Here is a 22,562-nt window from a genome sequence, read left to right as displayed (position 1 = left end):
CAGAGGGAAGAGGACAGAGGGCATTGGGGTGGGTAGATGTGATGGTGGGCTTCAGGCCCATGTCTACCAGCTGGATGGTTTCCAGGGCTAGGGGCTGCAGGGGTCAGCAGGGAAGGTGGGGCCACAGTCATGGAAAAGTAACTCTGGTTAATCTTTCTGCCAGGGTAGAAGGGTCACACCTGAGAGGCTGATGTGATCCTAGTCATATCTAACAGCTCCCACTGCCAAGCCAGGAGCTACACTGGACAGACACCAGCATAGAGCTGTAAGCTCTGGCTGCACCTTAGTGACAGCTCACAAGTTTTCAATCCCCAGATGTCATCCCACCCTCCAAGCCTGGTCCAGTGGTTCAGGTTCTGGAGAATGTGCCCAGACCTCTTGGCAGAGATTGTCTGCTTTTATCTGGGATGGATGGGCTGGCAACTGCAAGGAGAAGGCCTCAGAGGGAGCCCATCTCTGCTGAAGTGTTGGAAAAGGGCTGTTTTCGGGGGGGCTCGTCCTCCACTGTGGGAAGGGTCAGTTCCACCCTTGGCCCATGATTCTGTCCATCCCTGGTCAGCCCTGGGTGAGGGCAGCAGCTTACGATTCCTGGGCTAAATGCGAAGCCTGCAGGCTGGACGGTGATCTGTGGGGGGGTGTCCACTGGCTTGGGGGTAGGGGCAGCAGCGGTGGCAGCAGTGGGTTGCGGGAGGATGGCAGGCGTGGTCTGCAGCAGCGGCTGGGTCTGGAACAGCGTCTGGGGCTGGACTGGTGGCCGGGGTTGGGCTGTCGAGGAGGCCTGTACTGGTGCGGCAGCTTGTACGGGTGCCGGAAGAGCGGTGTTCAGCACAGCAGCTGCTATGGAGCAAGGCAGAGACAGAGGTGCTCAAATGCCCAGCCACTGCCCAGAGCGGCTCCAATCCCAAGGGATCTGGCACAAGAAGGAGAGGGGGTTGGGGCAGTGGGCACAGTGGGGCAGGCAGCCACGATTCCCTTGATCCTTGAAGAGCTGGCACATGCCAGCATCTCTCATCCCCCCTCCCTGGGGCCAGATGTGTAGGTTCAAGAACCAGATGTTGAATCTTCTTGCAGTCCTTCCCAGGAGGCTGGTCATGGGGTGAGTTCTGGCGCAGGGGGAGAGGGGCAGTCTCAGACAGCTGGCTGAAGTAAGACAGGCCTGCAGGGCCAGCGTGGTGTCACGGCCTACAGTCCCGAGGTGCTGCGGCAGCTCTGCGGCCGGATGCCCAAGACACCGGATCCAGAATCCAGGGCGGCTGCCCTGGGTGGGCTGTGGGTTCTGAGTCCAACATGGCAAGCACACGTGCGGGGGTGTAGTGGAGGGTGGTGGGGGGCCTGGTGCGGTCCTGGGAAGAGTTGCCGTTACCTTGGAGACCGGCTAAAGGTGGCTTGAAAATTCCCCCCGTAGGAGAAGCAGCGGTCAGTCCTGGGAGGGCAGCCACGGTTGCTGTAGGAATTGTCCACACGGCCAGCCCCTGCTGACCAGCCACTTGACCTGCAATACTGATGGGGATAAGAAGAGGTTGAGTAACTGCCCCTGCTGGAACCATAACTCCTGTCAGAACTGTGGCTAAGTTTTCCTGAGTCAAGACCTGCAAAAGCAAACAAGATTTCAAAAAGAAAAGAAAAAACAAAAGATCAACATTGACAGCGCAAACACTGGGTCTCTGAGACCCAGCTGAGCACAAACAAAGCATTCTGAGGGTGATGGGGCAAAGGCCACATGAGGGTGGGGAAGAGCCAAACCCTAGCTGGAGGCCCAAACCTGAGGGGGTACCTGGACTGACTATCCTGCCTTCAGAGAAATCGCCCAAATCCAGGGCAAGGTGGCCCTGCTCACAGGATGGGAAGGGGGCACAGGCTTCCCCCACCACAGCCTGCTGCCAGCCAGGCCTTCTTCGGGCCCTTGCTGACAGGCCCTGTGCTTAGTGGCCAGGGAACAGGGAGCAGCGGCTGATGGAACCAAGTGGTCAAGGCCCCACAAAGGCCTCCGAGAAGTTTCTGATGGACCATACCCTTGGCTGGATGCCTCGGAGTAAGGGCATGTAGGGAAAGGGACAGGGAGTTCTGCATGCCTGCAGAATCCTGAAGGCAGCCTCTCACGGTGCTGGGGCCACTCCCTGGCTCTAAATGAGGACTCTGAACAATCCATTAACTCTTCCAGGCATCCACTGGAGGGCTGGCAAGGGTATTCATTCATTTAGTCATTCGATAAACAGAAACTCTGGCTGCATGAAAGAGTTAATGTTATTTCTGCAATCCTGGCTGGGCCCAAGGAGAAGATTCTGCAAATGCAGATCCCCTTTTCCAAATGGGCCTGATACAGGCAGGGGTGAAGCTGGAGGTGCCTAGTAGGAGAGTCCCTCCCTCAAGCCATAGCCCCTTCCCTGTCCTGCCCCATGAAGTTCCCAGACTCCATGGCTTCCCCATGCTGGCTGTCCCATGCCTCACTCCTGCCCCCAGCCCTCTGTCCAGCTCCCGAGGGCAGCCCTTACCTGGGGGGCAGCTTGTACAGCCAGTGGCGTCAGGGTCTGCGATGCCTGAGGCTGGCTTGGGGCTTGGCTGAAGGTGGCAATGGCAGGGGCAGGGCTCGGAGGGATCCCCGGGGGTGACCTCACTTCACAAGGCATTGAGAGAAAGAAGGACAAGGAGTGAGCCTGACGTGAGTGGAGGGGTCACCACAGCAGTACATGACATCCCATCTGCAGCCTGAAGCGGTGACCCTCAGTCCCATGCTGCATTGCTGCATAGCCCAAGACCAATCATTGGTCTTCCCTGGCCCACGAGGCAGCTTCCTGAATGCTACGGTGGTGAGGATAGGAGGCTGGGGAGCCCTGTGCCAGCTCTGGAAGGTAAGCCAACCCTTCTCACATCTAGCTGAAGATACCCAGGTGTGTGTTAGCCCTCATTTCCTGGTCCTGTAAAAACTGTCACATCATCAACAGAGTGGCCTGAATCCCACACGTGTGTCAGGGAAGGCCAGAGCGAGAATGGATGGGAGTGGCTGTCCTTGGTTCATACAGCCACTGAATCGCTGTTCACCCACCTCCAGGGTACTTTTGGTTGCAGCTGCTGGTTTGGGGAAGGGGCAGGAGTTCCTAAAGGGCAAAGTCCTGGAAGCAAAAGTCCCTGAAAATCGGACAGGTCTGTGCTGCACTACAGGATCACAGGGGTTCTCCAGGACAGCCAGCTTTTCTCTGCTCTTCCCTGAGGTCTAAAGTCATGTAAGCAGCTTCAACGAGCTTCTAAATGAACTTCCCATGACCTGCAGCTTTTTGCCTCCTCTTGGTACCTTAGCCTATGCAGGTACTGGGGAACCCCCACCAGGACACTTCACAGCCATACAACAATGAAAAGAATGGTTATTATTTAATATACGATGAGTTAAAAGGAGCCTAGGAATTGAGTGATGGATACTGGACCAGATCAGTGGCTTCTTTTTAAATTTTTTTGAGACAGAGTCTTGCTCTGTCACCCATGCTAGAGTGCACTGGTGCAACCTCTGCTCACTGCAACCTCTGCCTCCAGGGTTCAAGGGGTTCTTCTGCTTCAGCCTCCCAAGTAGTTGGGATTACAGGCGCATACCACCATGCCCAGCTAATTTTTTTCTTATTTTTTTTTTTTTTTTTTTTTTTTCCTTTTTGAGGCGGAGTCTCGCTCTGTCGCCCAGGCTGGAGTGCTGTGGCGTGATCTCGGCTCACTGCAAGCTCCGCCTCCCGGGTTCACGCCATTCTCCTGCCTCAGCCTCCCGCTTATAGCTGGGACTACAGGCCCCTGCCACCACGACCGGCTAATTTTTTGTATTTTTAGTAGAGATGGGGTTTCACCGTGTTAGCCAGGATGGTCTCGATCTCCTGACCTCGTGATCCGCCCACCTCGGCCTCCCAAAGTGCCGGGATTACAAGCGTGAGCCACCGCGCCCGGCCTTTTTCTTATTTTTAATTTTTTTTTTTTTTTTTGAGATGGAGTCTTGCTCTGTCGTCCAGGCTGGAGTGCAGTGGCAACATCTCGGCTCACTGCAGGCTCCGCCTCCTGGGTTCATGCCATTCCCCTGCCTCAGCCTCCCGAGTAGCTGGGACTACAGGCACCCGCCACCACGCCCAGCTAATTTTTTGTATTTTTAGTAGAGATGGGTTTTCACCGTGTTAGCCAGGATGGTCTCGATCTCCTGACCTCGTGATCTGCCCGCCTTGGCCTCCCAAAGTGCTGGCATTACAGGCATGAGCCACCGCACCTGGGCAAGTTTTTTCTTGTATTTTTAGTAGAGACAGCGTTTCACCATGTTGGCCAGGCTAGTCTCAAACTCCTGACCTCAAGCGATGCACCCGCCTCAGCCTTCCAAAGTGCTGGGATTACAGGCATGAGCCACCGCGCCTGGCCAGATAAGTGGCTTCTTAAAACTGCTGGACATATATTTCTAGGCTTTAATCCAGGCCTGCTGAATCAGAATGTCCAAGAGTGGAGGCTAGTTACCTCACCTCTCTTTTTTCCTTCAAAGCTCCCCCTGTGATATGGCCAAGAGTGGGAACCACTGAATCAGATAACCGCAAAGGTTCTATCCAACCCTGCAGTCCTAGCCCATGTTTCAACTTGGGAAGGCGTCAACCTCAACTCAGGACTATACTTTTCACAGCATTCAATAATAAAACCTAGGTAGTTTAAGGAATTAAAGAGACAAGCACACACCAACAAACACCTTATGAAATAGTAAAAGAAAACAAAATAACAGATTTATCGCCTCTGTGGCGGGAAGACACATTTTTAACTACTGAAAAAAAAAAATCAGGCTGGGTGCAGTAGCTCACGCCTGTAATCCCAGCACTTTGGGAGGCTGAGGTGGTAGCATCGCTTGAAGTCAGGAGTTGCCAGACCAGCCTGGGAAACAAAACAAGACACCAGCTCTACAGAAAAAATAAAAATGAGTTAAAGAAAATAAAACAGAAAAAAATCAGCAAACATAAGGAGAGTCTGAACGTATGAAAATTTAAAAAACATTTTGTTGGACAAAATGTGACAAAACATAACAAGTAAGTGAGAAAATGGGAAAGTGACAAACATAAATGATGAAAGCTTACCCTCTAAAGAAGCAAAATATTCATTTTATTAGGGCATATTTGGTAGGACCATGGAGTCCAAGGTTTTACATACATTAGGGCTGCTATTGCTTCCTGCTGGACTGCAGAGAAAGACTAAAGGAACTCAGAGAACCAGCAAAAATGTACCTGTTTCTCCACAGCACCACTCAATATAGTTTGTTTTTTTTTTTTTTTGAGATAAGGTCTCAACTCTGTTACCCAGGCTGGAGTGCAGCGGTGCAATCTCACCTCACTGTAACCTCCGCTTCCCAGGCTCAAGTGATCCTCCCATGTCAGCCCCGAGAGCAGCTGGAACCACAGGCACCTGCCACCATACCTGGCTAATTTTTGTATTTTTTTTTTTTTTTTGTAGAGATGGGGTTTGGTCATGTTACCCAGGCTGGTCTCAAACTCCTGAGCTCAAGTAATCTGCACATCTCAAACTGCTGGGATTACAGGTGTGAGCCACCAAGCCCGGCCACCAATATAGGTTTTATCATTGCTTATGCTTAACAGGCATCTCATACCTTAAAGTCAATTACTTTCCTTCTCATTGATAACAAGATTTTATATTTTTCCATGAAATGACTTCCTCCTATGTTAATAATTAATTTCCCTTCAAAGGGAATTTTATTTTATTTCATTTCATTTCATTTCATTTGAGATGGAGTCTCGCTCTATTGCCCAGGCTAGAGTTCAATGGCACGATCTCTGTTCACTGCAACTTCTGCCTCCCGGGTTCAAGTGATTCTCCTGCCTCAGCCTCCCAAGTAGTCAGGGTTACAGGTGTGTGCCACCACACCCGGCTAATTTTTGTATTTTTTTAGTAGACACGGGATTTTGCCATGTAAGCCAGGCTGGTTTTGAACTCCTGACCTCAGGTGATCCGCCCGTCTAGGCCTCCCAAAGTGCTGGGATTATAGGCGTGAGCCACTGTGCCTGGCCTCAAAAGGAATTTTAGTAGACTACCACACACAAAATTTTTTAACGGACCACTACAAAAACATTCAAAGCAGCACTGTTTATGAAAATGAAAACCCAGACAATTTGACAATGGCCAAAACCAGAAGCAGGTGTGTGACTCTATGTCAATAAAAGACATAGGTACATGAAATAACGTGGTGGTATCATACGACTTAGTCTACCCTCAGTGGCCACAGCAATAAAAATATGTATGTGTGACAAAGACTGGATAGTAATTTAGAATGACACAAACCAATAGATTCTGTTTTCATCCCGGAAAAGTTTCCTGTTACTTAGTTTTGTTTTAAAAACAGGAAACCCTTCTTAATCCTGCACATCTAGAAAGTTCCCATCACTTTAAGCTGGCAGCTTAGGTGATGCCAGCAAAATACCTCCCTTACCTGCATGATGATGACTAAAATTCCTTTATAGAGGAGGAGCCTTTTGCGAAAGGCTTAGACACAAACTCCTGGAGAAGATGCACACTACACAAACACTCATGAAAATCATTGATTTAGGATCCATTTCTGAGAGCGAATTTGGGCAAGGAGCAGAATTAAGGCACCAGAGGAAATGAGATAGGAAGATGGATAAATGGGTGAAAAGCAAAGTGAGGGCATGGTGAATAAACCTGAGAAACTTCCCCCGTTTTCTGAAAAGGGGCTCCACTGCACAATGGCTACGCTGAATGGAAGGAGTGGCAGAGACATGGGGTCCTTGTCTTCCCTGCCTGGTCTCCAGGGCACTGCCCCTTGGGAACAGGTGATGACCCATCCTGGCCTCAACATGGAAGCATAGCATTTCCAGGTTAGGGAAAAATGATCATGTCTCTTGTCATTCCTTTATCCAAAAAGGGAAGAAAAGGACTAACGTTACTAGGGTTCCAAAGAATTTACACACTGATGTGAAGGTAGAGCAAGTAATGTGTGGCCATGCAGTTTTCTTGTTAAGGAGCTGTTGCTTTTCTGAAGTTTGCGTGTACTCATGTGCTCTCTTCTCGCCTCCTCTTCTTGGCCCACCCCCACCAGTCCAGATCTCCAGTCAAGGGAAGGGGGAACGTACAGCAGAAGTCAAGGGGCAATGAATTGGGGTGTTCTGGGGAAACTGAAAAAGGAGGCCCAAGGCTTCCTGCAAAAGGAGATGACTACTCTGCAAGGTATTAATGAGGAAGACTGATGAGAGGGTGCCCCAAAGCCAGGGAGCAGTGCCTGATCCCCCACAGCTCATCGGGTTCAACTCCCACGTTCAACCCCCTAAGCTCAGTGTTATCAGTCTCCTCCCACCTCACCCTGATCCATCCCAGTTTAGGCCTGGAAGTGACTCAGACTAGAACTAAAACGCCAGAAACAAGGAGTGTAGAGTAGCCCTAGCAGCTGACCAGAGGCACAGGCTGTCCAGTGGGCAGGCGGACAAGACCCTAAAACCACCTGAGCCCCAGGGATTCGTGCTGGCTCCCCAGGGACCACAGGAGGCACTCAGCACTCAGGTGGAGCAGTACTAGGTGGGGGTGATGGCCTCATACCAGTTGCTTCTGCAGAGGAGCCCAGGTTGTCTGGCCCAGCTTTACCAGCAGCTTGACTGGCTTCAGCAGGGTCTCCGCTCTGGGAGCCCTCGGCGGCCACACCCTCCAGTCCTTTGCTCTCTTCCTCAGCAGGGAGCTGGGCATCCACTCCGACTTCCAGCACTCGGATAGTCTCATGACCTGACATCACGATGACCTGCAAGCAGAGGACGGGGGGCGCTGTTGGGGGAGGGGCCAGTATAACCGCAGGGCCCAAAGTTCTGGGTATGGTTGCGGGAGAGAGGGGAGGGCACTTTGGGATGCAGACCTCCTGTCCAGAGGGCTGTGTGCTCTGTGAGAATTCCAGAGCCTGGGGCAGGCTATAGCTCCCTGATTCCAGGGAAGGAGCTGCTGGAAGAAAGCAGGCCCTGGTGACAGGGAGAAGGGCCTGACGCAAGCTAGAAAAATGTCCCCCAGAGCCAAACCATTTGAGAGCAATTTCTCTTTGTTCCATCTCTTGGACTCGGTGCAGGGAGTGGTGGATGGCCTATCCTACAACTTGCAAGGATGTCCTCTTGGCAGCTAGGATCTTGGAACGTGGGTATAAGGGCTCCTAACATGGTATCCACAGCTTAAGTCGGGCCAGGAAGCAAATCCTTCTTCACTTCCCTTGAAACCATCTGAAAGTTCCCCAAAGATAAAGGGATGGAAAATGAATGCTCCACAATGCTGAGTAACTTTTATGGCCCATGATTCCTTTATTTCCAAAACTCTGGAGTAAAGGCTTAGGATTTCCCTGCAAGCTAAATTCCTAAAACAAGAGTCAAGAATCCTGAAGATGCATCCTCTCCCTCTCTGCCTGGCACCGCTCCTGGACTGCAGTTTTTTTTTTTTTTTTTTTTTTTGAGACGGAGTCTTGCTCTGTCACCCAGGATGGAGAGCAGTGGCATGATCTCGGCTCACTGCAAGCTCTGCCTCCCGGGTTCACGCCATTCTCGTGCCTCAGCCTCCCGAGAGGCTGGGACTACAGGCGCCCGCCACCACGCCAGGCTAATTTTTTGCATTTTTTGTAGAGATGGGGTTTCACTGTGTTAACCAGCATGGTCTCAATCTCCTGACCTCGTGATCCGCCCACCTCGGCCTCCCAAGGTGCTGGGATTACAGGTGTGAGCCACCGCACCTGGCCTGACTGCAGCTTTTTATCCTATGGGTCTGTGGCTCCAGTCCTGCCACCTGCTGTGGGCATGCTCAGACCTCAAGGGCAATCTCCATGCATGAGCGATGCAGGTGGACCCTGAGCCTCCTCAGAACACTCGGTCTCCCTCCCCTGCCCAGATGCCCCACACTAGCTCTTCATCACCAGCACAGAAACCCTGCCAATTGGGCCATTTAAGAATAAGAGACAAAGTATGTAAATTAAACAGCTTTGTGTCAGGCCTCTCTGCATTTGGCCTGTGCCTGAAATCACTCTCACAACACTCTTTAAGCCTGAAAGTGGATCCAGTCAGAGGCTGTGCTGGAAAAAGTGACAATGTGACCCATCAGGAGAATACGAGATGAGTGAAATACATTCTACAAGCAGCTCTTGTGCTGCCTCCAGTTTGCCCTATGAGAGGCTTCACTCCAATTACATTTTCAGAGACATTCATCTTTTCTTTTCTTTTTTTTTGGAGACGGAGTCTTGCCCTGTCACCCAGGCTGGAGTGCAGTGGCGCGATCTCGGCTCACTGCAACCTCCACCTCCTGGGCTCAAGCAATTCTCCTGCCTCAGCCACCCAAGTAGCTGGGATTACAGGCACCCGCCACCATGCCCGGCTAATTTTTGTATTTTTTGTAGAGACGGGGTTTCACCATGTTGGCCAGGCTGGTCTCGAGCTCCTGACCTCAGGTGATCCACCCGCCTCAGCCTCCCAAAGTGCTGGGATTACAGGCATGAGCCACTGTGCCTGGCCTTTTTTCTCCTTTTAAAAAATGATATAAGTAATAGTAATTTGCAAAAAAAAAATTAGAAAATGTGTGTAAGCAATAAGAAAAACTAAAGAGTAAATTACCGGATGTTCAAAACTTCCTCCATGTAAACTTAAACATATTACGTACACCTTGATTTTACATCTTAAAGTTACAGCTTCACTCCCCAAACCCAGACCCTGAGAAATCCTAAATGGCAAGTACCTCTGGACAGGTGAAGTGGCGGTGAACCCTGGTAAGAAACGGACAGGGACAGGCCCTGTGGAGTCTTCCTCCGTTGCCCACACCCCTCAGTCCATCACCCTTACTCCCCCTCTTCCCACCTCAGAAGATACCTGCTCATTGACAGTCAGAGATGTCTCTGACCCGGCTCCAGGATCCATGGTCACTTGTCAGGGTCGGGTGGGGTCCGGCCCACACCTAGCACATCCTGGGTAAGATGGGATTGGAAAGGCAAAGGGTGATGTAACACAGTGATACAATTTCTATACCATCTAGAAAAGTCAGAACAGAATCGTAGGAAGACAGAGAAGCTAGGTTCTCCCAAGTATCTGTAGAGGTTAAAAAACAACAACAACAACAACAACAAAACCCAAAAAACAGGACTCTTGTTTTGAGACAGTTTCACTCTGTCACCCAGGCTGGAGTGCAGTGGCGCAATCTGTGCTCACTGCAGCCTCTGCCTCCTGGGTTAAACCGATTCTCCTGCCTCAGCCACTTGAGTAGCTGGGACTACAGGCATGTGCCACCACGCCAGGCTAATTTTTGTATTTTTAGTAGAGACAGGGTTTCACCACGTTGGCCAGGCTGGTCTTGAATTCCTGACCTCAAGTGATCCACCCACCTCGGCCTCCCAAAGTGCTAGGATAACAGATGTGAGCCACTGCACCTGGCCAAAAAAACAGGATTCTAAGAACTTTAAAGTGTTGCATTTCCTACAGCATCCTAGGAGAATCCACACTCAGAAGAACCAGGAACATCTGGGCTTTGGGTGAGGAGAGTAAAGAAAGGGCAAGATCGGCCGGGCGCGGTGGCTCAAGCCTGTAATCCCAGCACTTTGGGAGGCCGAGACGGGCGGATCACGAGGTCAGGAGATCGAGACCATCCTGGCTAACACGGTGAAACCCCGTCTCTACTAAAAAATACAAAAAATTAGCCGGGCGAGATGGCGGGCGCCTGTAGTCCCAGCTACTCGGGAGGCTGAGGCAGGAGAATGGCGTGAACCCGGGAGGCGGAGCTTGTAGTGAGCTGAGATCCGGCCACTGCACTCCAGCCTGGGCGACAGAGCGAGACTCCGTCTCAAAAAAAAAAAAAAAAAAAAAAGAAAGGGCAAGATATCTGTCCCTGGGGCTTCCCCAATCCAATGGGAGACAGCACACCCAGCAGAACCCAATGGGAATCTGACCCTGACCCTCAGAACCTTAGACTTAGGTAAGGAGCAAGGGAGAAATCTGGGCAGACTTCCTGGAATAGATGGTAAAAACACAAATTAAAGCCCTCTCCAACTTTAATATGCATGATCATCACCTAGAGCACTTAGTAAAAATGTTAATATGTATATCAATTAAAGTACAGAGTAGAGTGAGACTCAGTCTCAATAAATAAATAAAGCACAGAGTAAAAATTTAAAAATAAAAATGTAAATGCAGACCCCTAGATCTTTTCCCCCAACTACTCTCAGAGTCTGATTCAATGGGTGAACATCACAGAATCAGCTCTCAGGTGACTCTATGATAGTGGCCCAAAGACCACAGTGGCCTGTAACAGAGGAGGTGGGACATCCCAGATGGTGGAACAGCTTGCCCTGTGCAGTGAGGAGTGGGCAAAGCCCTCATGTGAGGACAGGTTGTCTGGCTAGAGCCACAAACCACAGTCATAAGAAATAAAGAAAACAGGTTGGGCGCAGTGGCTCGTGCCTGTAATCTGAAAATTTTGGGAGGCCAAGGTAGAAGGATCACCTGAATCCAGGAGTTCGAGACCAGCCTGGGCAACATAGTGAGGCCCTGTCTGTACCAAAAAACATACAAACAAACAAACAAAAAATTAGCTGGGTGTGGTGGCGTGTGCCTATAGTCCCTACTCAGGAGGCTAAGGTGGAAAGATCGCTTGAACCTGGGAGGAGGAGGCTGCAGTGAGCAGTGATTGGTGCACTCCAGCCTGGGTTACAGAACGAGACCCTGTCTCAAAAAAGAAAGAAAGAGATGATAGAGATAGAGATAGAGAGAGAGGGGAAAGACAATGAAGCGAATAGGTTAGACATTTTTATAGGAAAAAAAGCAATTAACATTTATTTTAAGTGCATATTGTATGCTAGACATTTTATATAACACAATTGCTTGCTATATTACTAATGCCAACTCTGGGGGCGTGAGGAATGGGAGGCATTATTATCCCCATGTTACAGATGGGGAAACAAAGCCCAGAGGGATGTTCTGGATTCACCTTTCCTTTCTGCTATAGTCTGAATGTGTCCTTCCCCTCAAATTCATGTGTTGAAATGCTAATCCCCAAGGTGATAGTATTAAGAGATGGGGCCTCTGGAAGGTAATTTGGAATGGGATTAGTGCCCGTATAAAGAAGGCCCGAGGTTGGGTGCAGTGGCTCATGCCTGTAATCCCAGCACTTAGGGAGGCCGAGGCAGGTGGACTGCTTGAGCCCAGAAGTTCAAGACCAGCCTGGACAACATGGTGAAACCCCATCTCTACAAAAAGTACAAAAAGTAGCTGAGCGTAGTGGCGCATAGCTGTAGTCCCAGCTACTCAGGAGGTTGAGGCGGGAGGATCACTTGAGCCCAGGAGGTTGAGGCTGTGGTGAGCTGTGATCTCGCTACTGTACTCCAGCCTGGGCAACAGAGCGGGATCCTAGTGTGAGAGAGATACTTTCACCCCTTTGACTATGTGACGACACAGCAAGAAGGCTCCGTCAATGAGGAAGAGGGCCCTCACCAGACAACAACACCTTGATGTTGGACTTCTCACCTTCAGTACCATGAGAAATAAATTTCTGTTGTTTATAAGCTACCCAGTTTATGGTATTTTGTTACAGCAGCCCAAACAGACTAAGATATATTCACATCCCATACACTTAACCATTTTAGCCACTTTAAAGAGAACCATATAATGGAATCTGGTGGATTCACACTTGCCACCATCACCACTGTCTAGTCCCAGAACATTTTCATCAACCCAAAAGGAAACTCCATATCCACTAATAGTTATTCACCCTCCACTGCCACTGCCCAAGCCCTGGCAACTACTGATGAGCTTTCTCTATGGGGTTCCCTGTTCTGGATATTTCATGTGAATGGAACTATAGAATATGTGACTTTCTGTGTCTAGCTTCTTTCATTTAGCATGTTTCCAAGGTTCATCCACATTGTAGTATGTGTCAGAACTTCATTCCTTTTCATGGCTGAATAATATTCTATTGTATGGATATACTACATTTTGTTTATCCATCCATTAGTTGGTGGATATTTGGGTTGTTCTACCTTTTGGCTATTGTGTATTTTGTATTATGACTATTGGGTACAATTTTTTTTTGAAAACCTGTTTTCAATTCTTTGGGTATATACCTAGGAATGGAATTGCTGGATCACCCCTGGGGTTTTAGCATCTTCATTGCTTGGCATAATGTTCCCTGATCAACCAGGTAAGGAGAACCATGAGGTTCCTTCCCTCCTTTTCCTTCCCTAACCGCTCTAGAGTGGGATTCAAGCAGAGGGCAAGCAATTCCAGGTACCTAACAATTTGAAAAAAGAGGAAATGAGCCTTCCCCTTTCAGGTACGATGAGGGGGTGCAGGAAGGGCAGAGGAATTTGCTGAAAGAACTGGTGAGCATCTACCTACCTCACGGGGGCTCTAGCCACCTTCTTAGGTGATGTCTCCCCTCAGAATTTTTTTTTTTTTCTTCTGAGACAGGGTCTTGCTCTGTTGCCCAGGCTGGAATGCAGTGGCATGACCATGGCTCACTTCAGCCTCAAACTCCCAGGCTCAAGTGATCCTTCCACCTTAACCACCAGAGTAGCTGGGACTACCTACCCATGGCCAGCTGATTTTTTTTTTTTTTTGGTAGATATGAGGTCTCACTATGTTGCCAGGGCTAGTCTTAAACTCTGACCCCCCAGATTTTGTACATGGTAGTCTTCCATGAGTTTTTCAGAGAACTTGGCAGTTTACCATCACTTCTGGGTAGGAATTGGGATAAGCTATGAAAGTTGTTACATACAGAAGCCATTTGCAAAGAAAATAAGAGGAAGAGACAACATTGAAATGAAAGCTGCACAAGGTGAATCTGGGTGCATTATAGCTTGATACATACATTTCATGGAGAGAAGAGTTTTCCAATTCCAAAGGTCATTAGGTGTAAGGCAGCAGTAGCCAGTCTTCATAGGACAACAAGGCACCTGCTTGAGAGGAGCGCTAAGTCTGTTCACAGTCTCATTGTGGCCTCTGGCTCCTGGCTGCCAACTACGGCCACTCATAGGGAGTGGCTGAGCAGGGGCAAGTGTCCACTTTCTGACTGTGTTATCAGGAGGATTCAAGTAGTGATAAGGCTTGGGTGATTCTGATATCCCTTCCACCCTTAAGATTTGATGAGCTATGAGGACCTGGGTCCTCAGTGTCTGGTCCTTTAAGTCAAAGGCAAAGTCAGTCCTGAGACATAGCCTCTAACCACACCTAAGCCCACACCAACCCACCAACCAGATTTCATTCAGCCCACCAGAAATCCAGGCAGAGCAGAGTCCAAGACCTCCTTTGTCCCAGATCTCAGACTCCCTTGTCTCTCTCTGTCTTACCTTTAGATGGCTATTACACATGTATGTGATATCAACGTCTGACAAGCAGACACTCAGCATTTTGACTCTGAGCTGTGCCCTGTGTGTTCCCCTTGCTTGGGTCCTCTGGACCCAAGACCTAGAGGACCTAGCAGGTCCTCTGGACCTGCTGCCATCTCCTTGTCAGGAACTTTCCAGATTTTTTTCAAGCCTCAGCTGTGGCTTGGTTCCGGTGATCAGACAGCCATCTTCAGTTTGCTTTTTGACCATTTCCCCAATGACTGCATAAATAGAACACCTGGATGGCCTCCTTTAAGCCCATGATGCTATGCAGTGCCCACAGCCTGAAGGCCAGGGAGAAGAGACAATCAGCTGTCTGTTTCCAGAGAAGGAGCTCCTGTCCCCATCCCAGCAGTAGAATCCCAATACATACACACATCACAGCAGAGCTGCTCTGGTTAAAGCTGGGGAGGGAGCCAGAGCCCACCAAGGGCCCTCTCCTTTACCTTTTTTCTCCAGTGAGTTGAGTTTGAAAAATACCTGGATCAGGGCTGGCAAGGCACTCTGGCTGGCTAGCAAATGGCTCACTTATTTATCACTTGCTTTCCTCGCTAACATCTAAAAACCCAGGCAGGGCCGGGCACAGTGGCTCACGCCTATAATCTCAATGCTTTGGGAGGCTGAAGGGGAAGGATCGCTTGAGCTCAGGAGTTTGATGCCTTCCTGGGCAACGCAGGGAGACTCTGTCTCTACAAAAAATAAAAATTAAAAAAACTAGCCAGGTATAGTGGTGCACACCTATGGTCCCAGCTACTTGGGAAGCTGAGGTAGGAGGATTGCTTGAGCCACAGAGTTCAAGGCTGCAGTGAGTCGTGATCATGCCACTACGCTCCAGCCTGCACTCCTTGACAGAGCAAGACCTTGTCCCTAATAAATAAATAAATATATATATAAAAAAAAACCCAAGCAGCCTCTGGGGTAAAAGGAACAGCGAGTGCTAAGGCATTTGCCTACCACCTGAGAATCCAAAGAGGTCCAGGGCCATGCAGGATTTTCAGTGGGGGAGAATGAGCTAGAGGACCTGGTTCTACCTGTCACTCTCCTCTGGAACTGCTGCTTTGGGTTTAGGGCAACATTCCAAGATACCCAGGAGGAGGAGTGGGATACCCCAAACAAATCAGAACTCCCTAGAATAGCCTAAGATCCTATTAGAAGAAATCCCGAAACGTCTTGCCCTTCATTTTTTTGTTGTTGTTGTTTTGTTTGTTTTTGTTTTTTGAGAAGGAGTCTGGCTCTGTCCCCTAGGCTGGAGTCCAGTGGCATAATCTCGGCTCACCGTAACCTCTGCCTTCCGGGTTCAAGCAATTCTTCTGCCTCAGCCTCCTGAGTAGCTGGGACTACAGGTGTGCGCCACCACGCCCAGCTAATTTTTGTATTTTTAGTAGAGACGGGGTTTCACCACATTGGCCGGGCTGGTCTTAACTCCTGACCTCGTGATCCACCTGTCTCGGCCTCCCAAAGTGCTGGGATTACAGGCGTGAGCCACCGTGCCCAGCCAACCCTTCGTTTTTTCAACACGTTTCAGTGGCAACTATGTGCTAGGCACTGGGAATTCAATGGGGAAAAACACATTTCCCACCTTTTCAAGAAATCTATAGTCCAGGCCGGGCGTGGTGGCTCACGCCTGTAATCTCAGCACTTTGGGAGGCTGAGGTGGGTAGATCACCTGAGGTTGGGAGTTCGAGACCAGCCTAACCACTATGGAAAAACCCTGTCTCTACTAAAATTACAAAATTAGCCGGGGGTGGTGGCACATGCCTGTAATCCCAGCTACTCGGGAGGCTGAGGCTGGAGGATTGCTTGAACAACCGGAGGCGGAGGTGAGCCGAGATTGTGCCATTGCACTCCAGCCTGGGGAACAAGAGTGAAACTCCGTCTCAAAAAAAGAAAAGCTATCGTCCAATATGGGAGTCGAGGAAATAAGAAGGTAACTACAATACAGTGTGCTGAAGTGTCATGCTGAGTGAATAAACAGCAGTGAAGGATCTGCAGGAGGGACGCCTAACACCCAGTGCAGTTTTTTTCTTTTTGTTTTTTCTTTTTTGAGATGGAGTCTTGCTCTGTCACCCAGGCTGGAGTGCGGCGGCACGATCCCAGCTCACTGCAACCTCCGCCTCCCAGGTTCAAGCAATTCTTCTGCCTCAGCCTCCTGAATAGCTGGGACTAAAAGAGTGCACCACCACACCAGGCTAATTTTTGTATTTTTAGTAGAGACGGGGTTTCACCATGTTGCCCAGGTTAGTCAAGAACTCCTGACCTCAAGTGATTCACCTGCCTCAGCCTCCCAAAGTACTGGGATTACATGCGTGAGCCACCACGCCTGGCCTGTAAGGCAGTTTTATGCAGTGCTTGTTCCAAGGGAGGCCTGTATTTCGGACATGAAATTTTACGTAGAAAAATCTTGTCCTATGTAGGAAAATGGAACTTGTATGGGATTCAGACTTTTAAATTCAGATCCATTTCTGGTTTTATTATTATTATTTTTTCAGAGACAGGGTCTTTCCATGTTGCCTAAGCTGGTTTCCAACTCCTGGGCTCAAATTATCTTCCCACCTCAGCCTACCAAAGTGCCGGTATTACTGGCATGAGCCACCATACCTGGCCCATTGCTATGGTTTTTTTTTTTTAACTTTTTTGAGACGGAGAGTTGCTCTTGTTGCCCAGGCTGGAGTGCAGTGGTGCGATCTCGGCTCCCTGCAACCTCCGCCTCCCAGGTTCAAACGATTCTCCTGCCTCAGCCTCCTGAGTAGCTGGGACTATAGGTGCCTACCACCATGGTCAACTAATTTTTGTATTTTTAGTAGAGACGGGATTTCCCCGTATTGGCCAGGCTGGTCTCGAGCTCCTAACTTTGTGATCTGCCCACCTCAGCCCCCCAAAGTTCTGGGATTGCAGGTGTGAGCCACCGCACCCGGCCTAATTTCCTTATCTTTAAAATGGTGACTAGGCCGGGCATGGTGGCTCATGCCTATAATCCTAGCACTTTGGGAGGCCAAGGCAGGAGGATCACCTGAGGTCAGGAGTTCAAGACCAGCCTGGCCAACATGGGGAAACCCCATCTCTACTAAAAATACAAAACTTAGCCAGGTGTGGTGGCAGGTGCTTGTAATTCCAGCTACCTATGAAGCTGAGGCAAGAGAATCGCTTGAACCGGGAGGCGGAGTTTGCAGTGAGCCAAGATCATGCCATTGCACTCCTGTCTGGGAGACAGAGTGAGACTCTATCTCAAAAAAATAATAAATAAATACATAAAATGGTGATTACATAGGCCGGCCCTATGGGATGGTTATGATAATGATATAAAATCATATAAATGAAATGTTTAGCCTGACTCTTGCCACAATCATCTTTATTTTTATCTATATGTACATAGAGGTAAACAGAGGTCAGGTGACTTGACCAAGGGCACAGGAGAGTCAGTGGCAGATTCAAACTTTAAGGCTCTGTCCACCTGCCCCGGACCCCGTCCTCCTGACACCACACAGAGCTTCCTCTCAGGAAATGGGAGGAAGGCTGATGGGGACTGCTCTGGGCCCCAAGGCTCAGGACACACTGGAAAACAAGGATCTCAATTCTGCTCCACACCGACGCCTGCCCCCACACCCTGAACCATCAGCAGAGATAACAGTCTTGTCAAGCTGTTGGCAGACCAGCTAGGCACACACAGGCCAGAGAAAGGAAAAAGAACGATGAGGTGACCAAAAAAATAGGAGAGTAGAGTCAAGCGTAGTGGCTCACACCTGTAATCCCAGCAGTTTGGGAGGCTGAGGCGGGTGGATCACTTGAGGTCAGGAGTTGGAGGGCAGCCTGGCCAACATGGTGCAACCGCATTAACAAACCCAAACAAATAAACAAATAAAAAATTAGCTGGGTGTGGTGGTGCAGGCCTGTAGTACCAGCTACTTGGGAGGCTGAGGCCAGAGAATCACTTGAGCCTGGGAGGCTGAGGCTGCAGTGAGCTGAGATCGTGCCACTGCACTCCATCCTGGGTGACAGTGAGACTCTGTCTCAAAAAAGAAAAAAGAAAGAAAGAAAGAATGAAAAATGAAAAGTACAGCCGGGCACGGTGGCTCAAGCCTGTAATCCCAGCACTTTGGGAGGCCGAGACGGGTGGATCACGAGGTCAGGAAATCGAGACCATCCTGGCTAACACGGTGAAACCCCGTCTCTACTAAAAATACAAAAACTAGCCGGGCGAGGTGGCAGGCGCCTGTAGTCCCAGCTACTCCGGAGGCTAAGGCAGGAGAATGGCGTAAACCCGGGAGGCGGAGCTTGCAGTGAGCTGAGATCCGGCCACTGCACTCCAGTCCGGGCGACAGAGCAAGACTCCGCCTCAAAAAAAAAAAAAAAGAAAAATGAAAAGTAGATATGTTCCTAGTATACTGTAAGCTTCAGGAAGGCAGGGATCATGTCAGGTTATCATCATATCCCTGGTGCGTAGGATAATATCTGGTAAATAACTAGGTATATGAATATGGGCTGAAAACAAGTAAGATACGAGGTCATGTCATTGCCACATCACTTAGCCTCTTAGTATTTCCTACCTTTTCCCTCAAAACACACACCCTATTTCAAATGCTTTGCCTCCATTTCCAGTACTGGGGCTACTTAAAAATGATTTCAAAGACATGGTACAGGCCGGGTGTGGTGGTTCACGCCTGTATGTAATCCCAGCACTTTGGGAGGCTGAGGTGGGTGGATTACTTGAGGTCAGGAGTTCAAGACCAGCTTGGCCAACATGGTGAAACCCCATCTCTGCTAAAAATACAAAAATTAGTCAGGCATGGTGGTGTGCAGCTAGTTGGGAGGCCGAGGTGGGCGAATTGCTTGAACCTGGGAAGTGGAGGTTGCAGTGAGCCCAATATCACACCCCTGCACTCCAGACTGAGCGACACAGTGAAACCCTGTGTCTAAAAAAAAAAAAAAGATTTCAAAGGTGTAGTATTGGGTTCTGGAGAACCCAGAGCACACTGACCCCTTCCTAAAGCGTCCGTCCAATTTCTCATTCCAAGCCTTCCTCCCTTGGTCAGTTTCTCCTGCATCCCACTCTCTCTTCTGCCTCATGAACACTCATTTTGACACAGGGGGGTCAAAGGCAGGTTTAAAGGCAGAGGACACAGCTTGAATACTGCTTCTACTAGAGGTATTCCCTATAAGCCTCAGTTTCCTTATCCAAAATGGAACCAAATTATAGTAACCACCTCATGGGTTATTGTGAGGATTAAATTGATAAATTTATGGAAGGCACTTAAAATAGGGCCTAGCATGAAACAAACACTATATATGTGTTTGTTATTATCATTGCTATTATTTTGAACTGAAGTAAAGCATGCATATAAAAATGTTTTTTGCCATTCTCCTGCCTCAGCCTCCCGAGTAGCTGGGACTACAGGCACCTGCCACCATGTCCGGCTAAGTTTTTTGTATTTTTAGTAGAGACGGGGTTTCACCATGTTAGCCAGGATGGTTTCGATCTCCTGACCTTGTGATCTGCCTGCCTCAGCCTCCCAAAGTGCTGGGATTACAGGCGTGAGCCACCGTGCCCGGCCAAAAATGTTTTAAATTATAAAGCAATTTAAAAATGTAAAAGATAGCCAGGCACGGTGGCTCACGCCTGTGATCCCAGCACTTTGGGAGGCCAAGACAGGTGTATCGCCTGAGCTAGAGTTCAAGACCAGCCTGGGCAACACGGCGAAACCCCATCTCTACTAAAATACAAAAAATCAGCTAGACTCTGTCTCAAAAAAAAAAAAAAAAAAAAAAGAAAATGTAAAAGATTACTCTGATAATTTTATAGTGAGTAAATCTTGGGGACAAGAATATGAGCTTAGCCCAAGTTCCTTCAAAACGCAGAGAAACCTCACATGAGCAAATTTTTTCTGACTCACTTTTCCTAACTGTCAGGTAGTACTTCCAGGAACGAAACAGAAGAAATGGCTACATACACACACACTGGTACACAGTCACCCGATGGTATTACCTTGTTAGTTTTCATGTTTAGCATCTACTTGTCCATCCCCAAAATAAAAACTCCATGCTAGAAGCTTCGTCTGAATTGTTCAGAGCATGGCACTGAGTGGGTTACTTTCTGTTGAACTAATGAAGAAATGAAGTTCTACAGCAGATAAGCGGAGAACCTGGTCACAGAAGCATCACTTTGAAGACCAGGACTTGAATGAAAGTGGAATATATGGAATTATACCTCAGAAGGCCTCTGCCAGTCAGTGGTGGCTGCCTTAGAATGCTAAATAAGGGGCATGGGATACATGTATATGAACAATTGAAGACCAGCCCCCTGCTTTTGAAACAAGGAATTGTGGAAGGGCAAACGAGGTTAAATATCTCTGCAAAGAGCCTCTTTTCTTTGGCCCAGGAATGCGTCCTGAACTCTTCTGATTGCCCCCTGCCCAGCAGCAGAGACTATTCTGTGAAGGTTTTAGGCTTCCAGTAGGGCTGAGTAGGGTATTCTGCCGCGAAAGTGGAGGTTAGAGGGTACGCTGGGAGCTCCCTCGGCCTTGCCAGGTGAGCTTGCCGAGGGAGAATGCATCGGGACCATTATTATGACTATTTATTAATAATAATATCGCTATTAAATATTTATGAAGTGCTCATGCTCTGCTAGAAGGTGGCTCTCCCATCACTGCCCCAACCTTCCAGCAACGCCTGGGTCACTACCCCCGAGTCCCACCGGTCGTCCCGGAGTTTGTTCATTCGGGAGAACTGAGACAGGTCACCCTGGCCGCTCCAGCTGGCCCTAACCGCCGGGAACCCAGGCGTCCGTGTTCGCCAGCGGGGCAAGGATCCGCTCCTGGTCGCCACTGGGTCTGTGTACAGAGCGTCCCCTGTGGTCCGTACCCCACAAGGGCTTGCAGGGGCAGAAACGAGGAGGGGCCAGGTCGGGGTTCCCCACCGGGTCCACCTGGCGGCCGCCCCCACCACTCCAGGTCCAGGGCGGCCGGCGGGCGGGCGAGGGCGCGGCCCCCGGGTGTCCGGCCCCAGGCGGGCAACCGCGAGCTGTCCCGTTCCCGCAGCTCCCCGCCGGCCCGGCCCGCATCCCGCCGCCTCGGCCCCGCGGCTTTTTTTCTCTTTATCATAAATATATAAATTATGCTAATTACGGGCATTGCATATTAACCAAACCCGAAACCTCCCCTGCCCGGCCCCCTCCCCCTCCGTGCAAACCCCTCCCCGCCCCGGACCCCGCTACTTACCGGAGCCCGAGCCCGAGCCGCCTTCGCCTCGGGTGACCGGCGGCCACCGATTAGAGATTCATCTCACAGCCCGGACCAGGTGGCCCGGACCGGGGCCACGGCGGCCGCCGCCCGCAGACAAAGAAGCCAGTGCGGCTTGGCTGGGCTCGGCTCGGCCCGGGAGCTGGTCGGGACCCGCCGCCGCCCCCGGGCCCCCAGCCTGGGCTGGGCAGAGCCGAAGGGGGCTCCACGGGCTACGCCGGGCGGAGTGGGGAAGGCCGGGAAGCGGGAAGGGGAAGCTGGGTGGGGGGGCGGTCAGGTATATATTTTTCTTCGTTCCCCCCTTCAACGACCCCCCCCTTTTCCCTCCCCCCCTTTTTTCCCTCCTGCTACTTGGATTTTTTTAGCTGCTGCGTCATGAGCATAATTTATGCAAAGAGCTTTGCCGCATGCTGCACCGCCCGCGCCAGCCGCCGGGGGCGGCGGGCTGGGCTGGCGGTCAGGGAAGGGAGGGGAGCAGGGGAGCCGGGAGCGAGGGGTGGGGGTGGGGAGGGGACCCTCGGGCCCTGGCCAAGCGGGAGGTCCCGGAGGCTCTCTCTCCTGGGACAGGGATGGACGGTCAGTGCATCTGGTTACTCAGCCCCCCCGAGGTGCCGCGGAGGTGGTTTCATTTCGGAAGGTGTCTGAGTAAGAGCTGGAGTCTGGACTGGGGACCCTCCATGCCACATGGCCTTCAGCCGAGGGTTGGGGCGGTGACTCCCGGCCACCGCCTTTCCTCTAGGTAGTCAACTGTCCTCAATGTTGAAAGTCAAGTTTATGTCTGTCCCTCCCTCCTTAGAAAGGCGGGGGAACTCCGACATCGCTCAGCCAACGTGGAGAACCTCTGAACAGCTGTGCCCCAGCGCCAAAGCAGCAAAGGGTCTCAGGTCCCTCACCCGGTGGCGGCCGTGGGCTGTGTTGTCTAAAAGCAGCTCTCCGGCCTTCTTGTCCAAGTAGACAAGGAAATGTGAACAGAAAGACAAAGTTCAGTG

General features: G+C 50.3%; 1 protein-coding gene across 7 annotated transcripts in view; it reads right to left on the bottom strand.

The window, feature by feature from the left end:
- Positions 1 to 22,022, bottom strand: part of POU6F1 (POU class 6 homeobox 1) — a 32,944-nt gene extending 10,922 nt beyond the window's left edge. For 2 of the 7 annotated variants that reach the window (XR_004059690.1, XM_030939556.1), the window contains exons 1-7: positions 21,553 to 22,016; positions 13,825 to 13,909; positions 9,840 to 9,934; positions 7,558 to 7,753; positions 2,493 to 2,614; positions 1,364 to 1,589; positions 584 to 837 (exon numbers count right to left, since the gene is read on the bottom strand). Coding sequence is in view for 6 of the 7 variants with exons in the window: in XM_030939556.1 (XP_030795416.1) it covers positions 584 to 837; positions 1,364 to 1,589; positions 2,493 to 2,614; positions 7,558 to 7,753; positions 9,840 to 9,887 (846 nt within the window). In the remaining variant the exon portion in view is untranslated. Of the gene's footprint in view, positions 1 to 583; positions 838 to 1,363; positions 1,590 to 2,492; positions 2,615 to 6,078; positions 7,754 to 9,839; positions 10,137 to 13,824; positions 15,000 to 21,552 lie in introns of those variants that run through there. The other 5 variants (XM_030939558.1, XM_030939559.1, XM_030939557.1 and 2 more) reach the window with 5 other exon arrangements.
- Between the last annotated feature and the right edge of the window lie 540 nt (positions 22,023 to 22,562).

This window comes from Rhinopithecus roxellana, chromosome 10 (assembly GCF_007565055.1).
Source record: "Rhinopithecus roxellana isolate Shanxi Qingling chromosome 10, ASM756505v1, whole genome shotgun sequence".
NCBI classification, from domain to species: Eukaryota; Metazoa; Chordata; class Mammalia; order Primates; family Cercopithecidae; genus Rhinopithecus; species Rhinopithecus roxellana.
The sequence above is the reverse complement of the archived record's forward strand: the minus strand, read 5'-3'. Positions and strand labels throughout refer to the sequence as shown.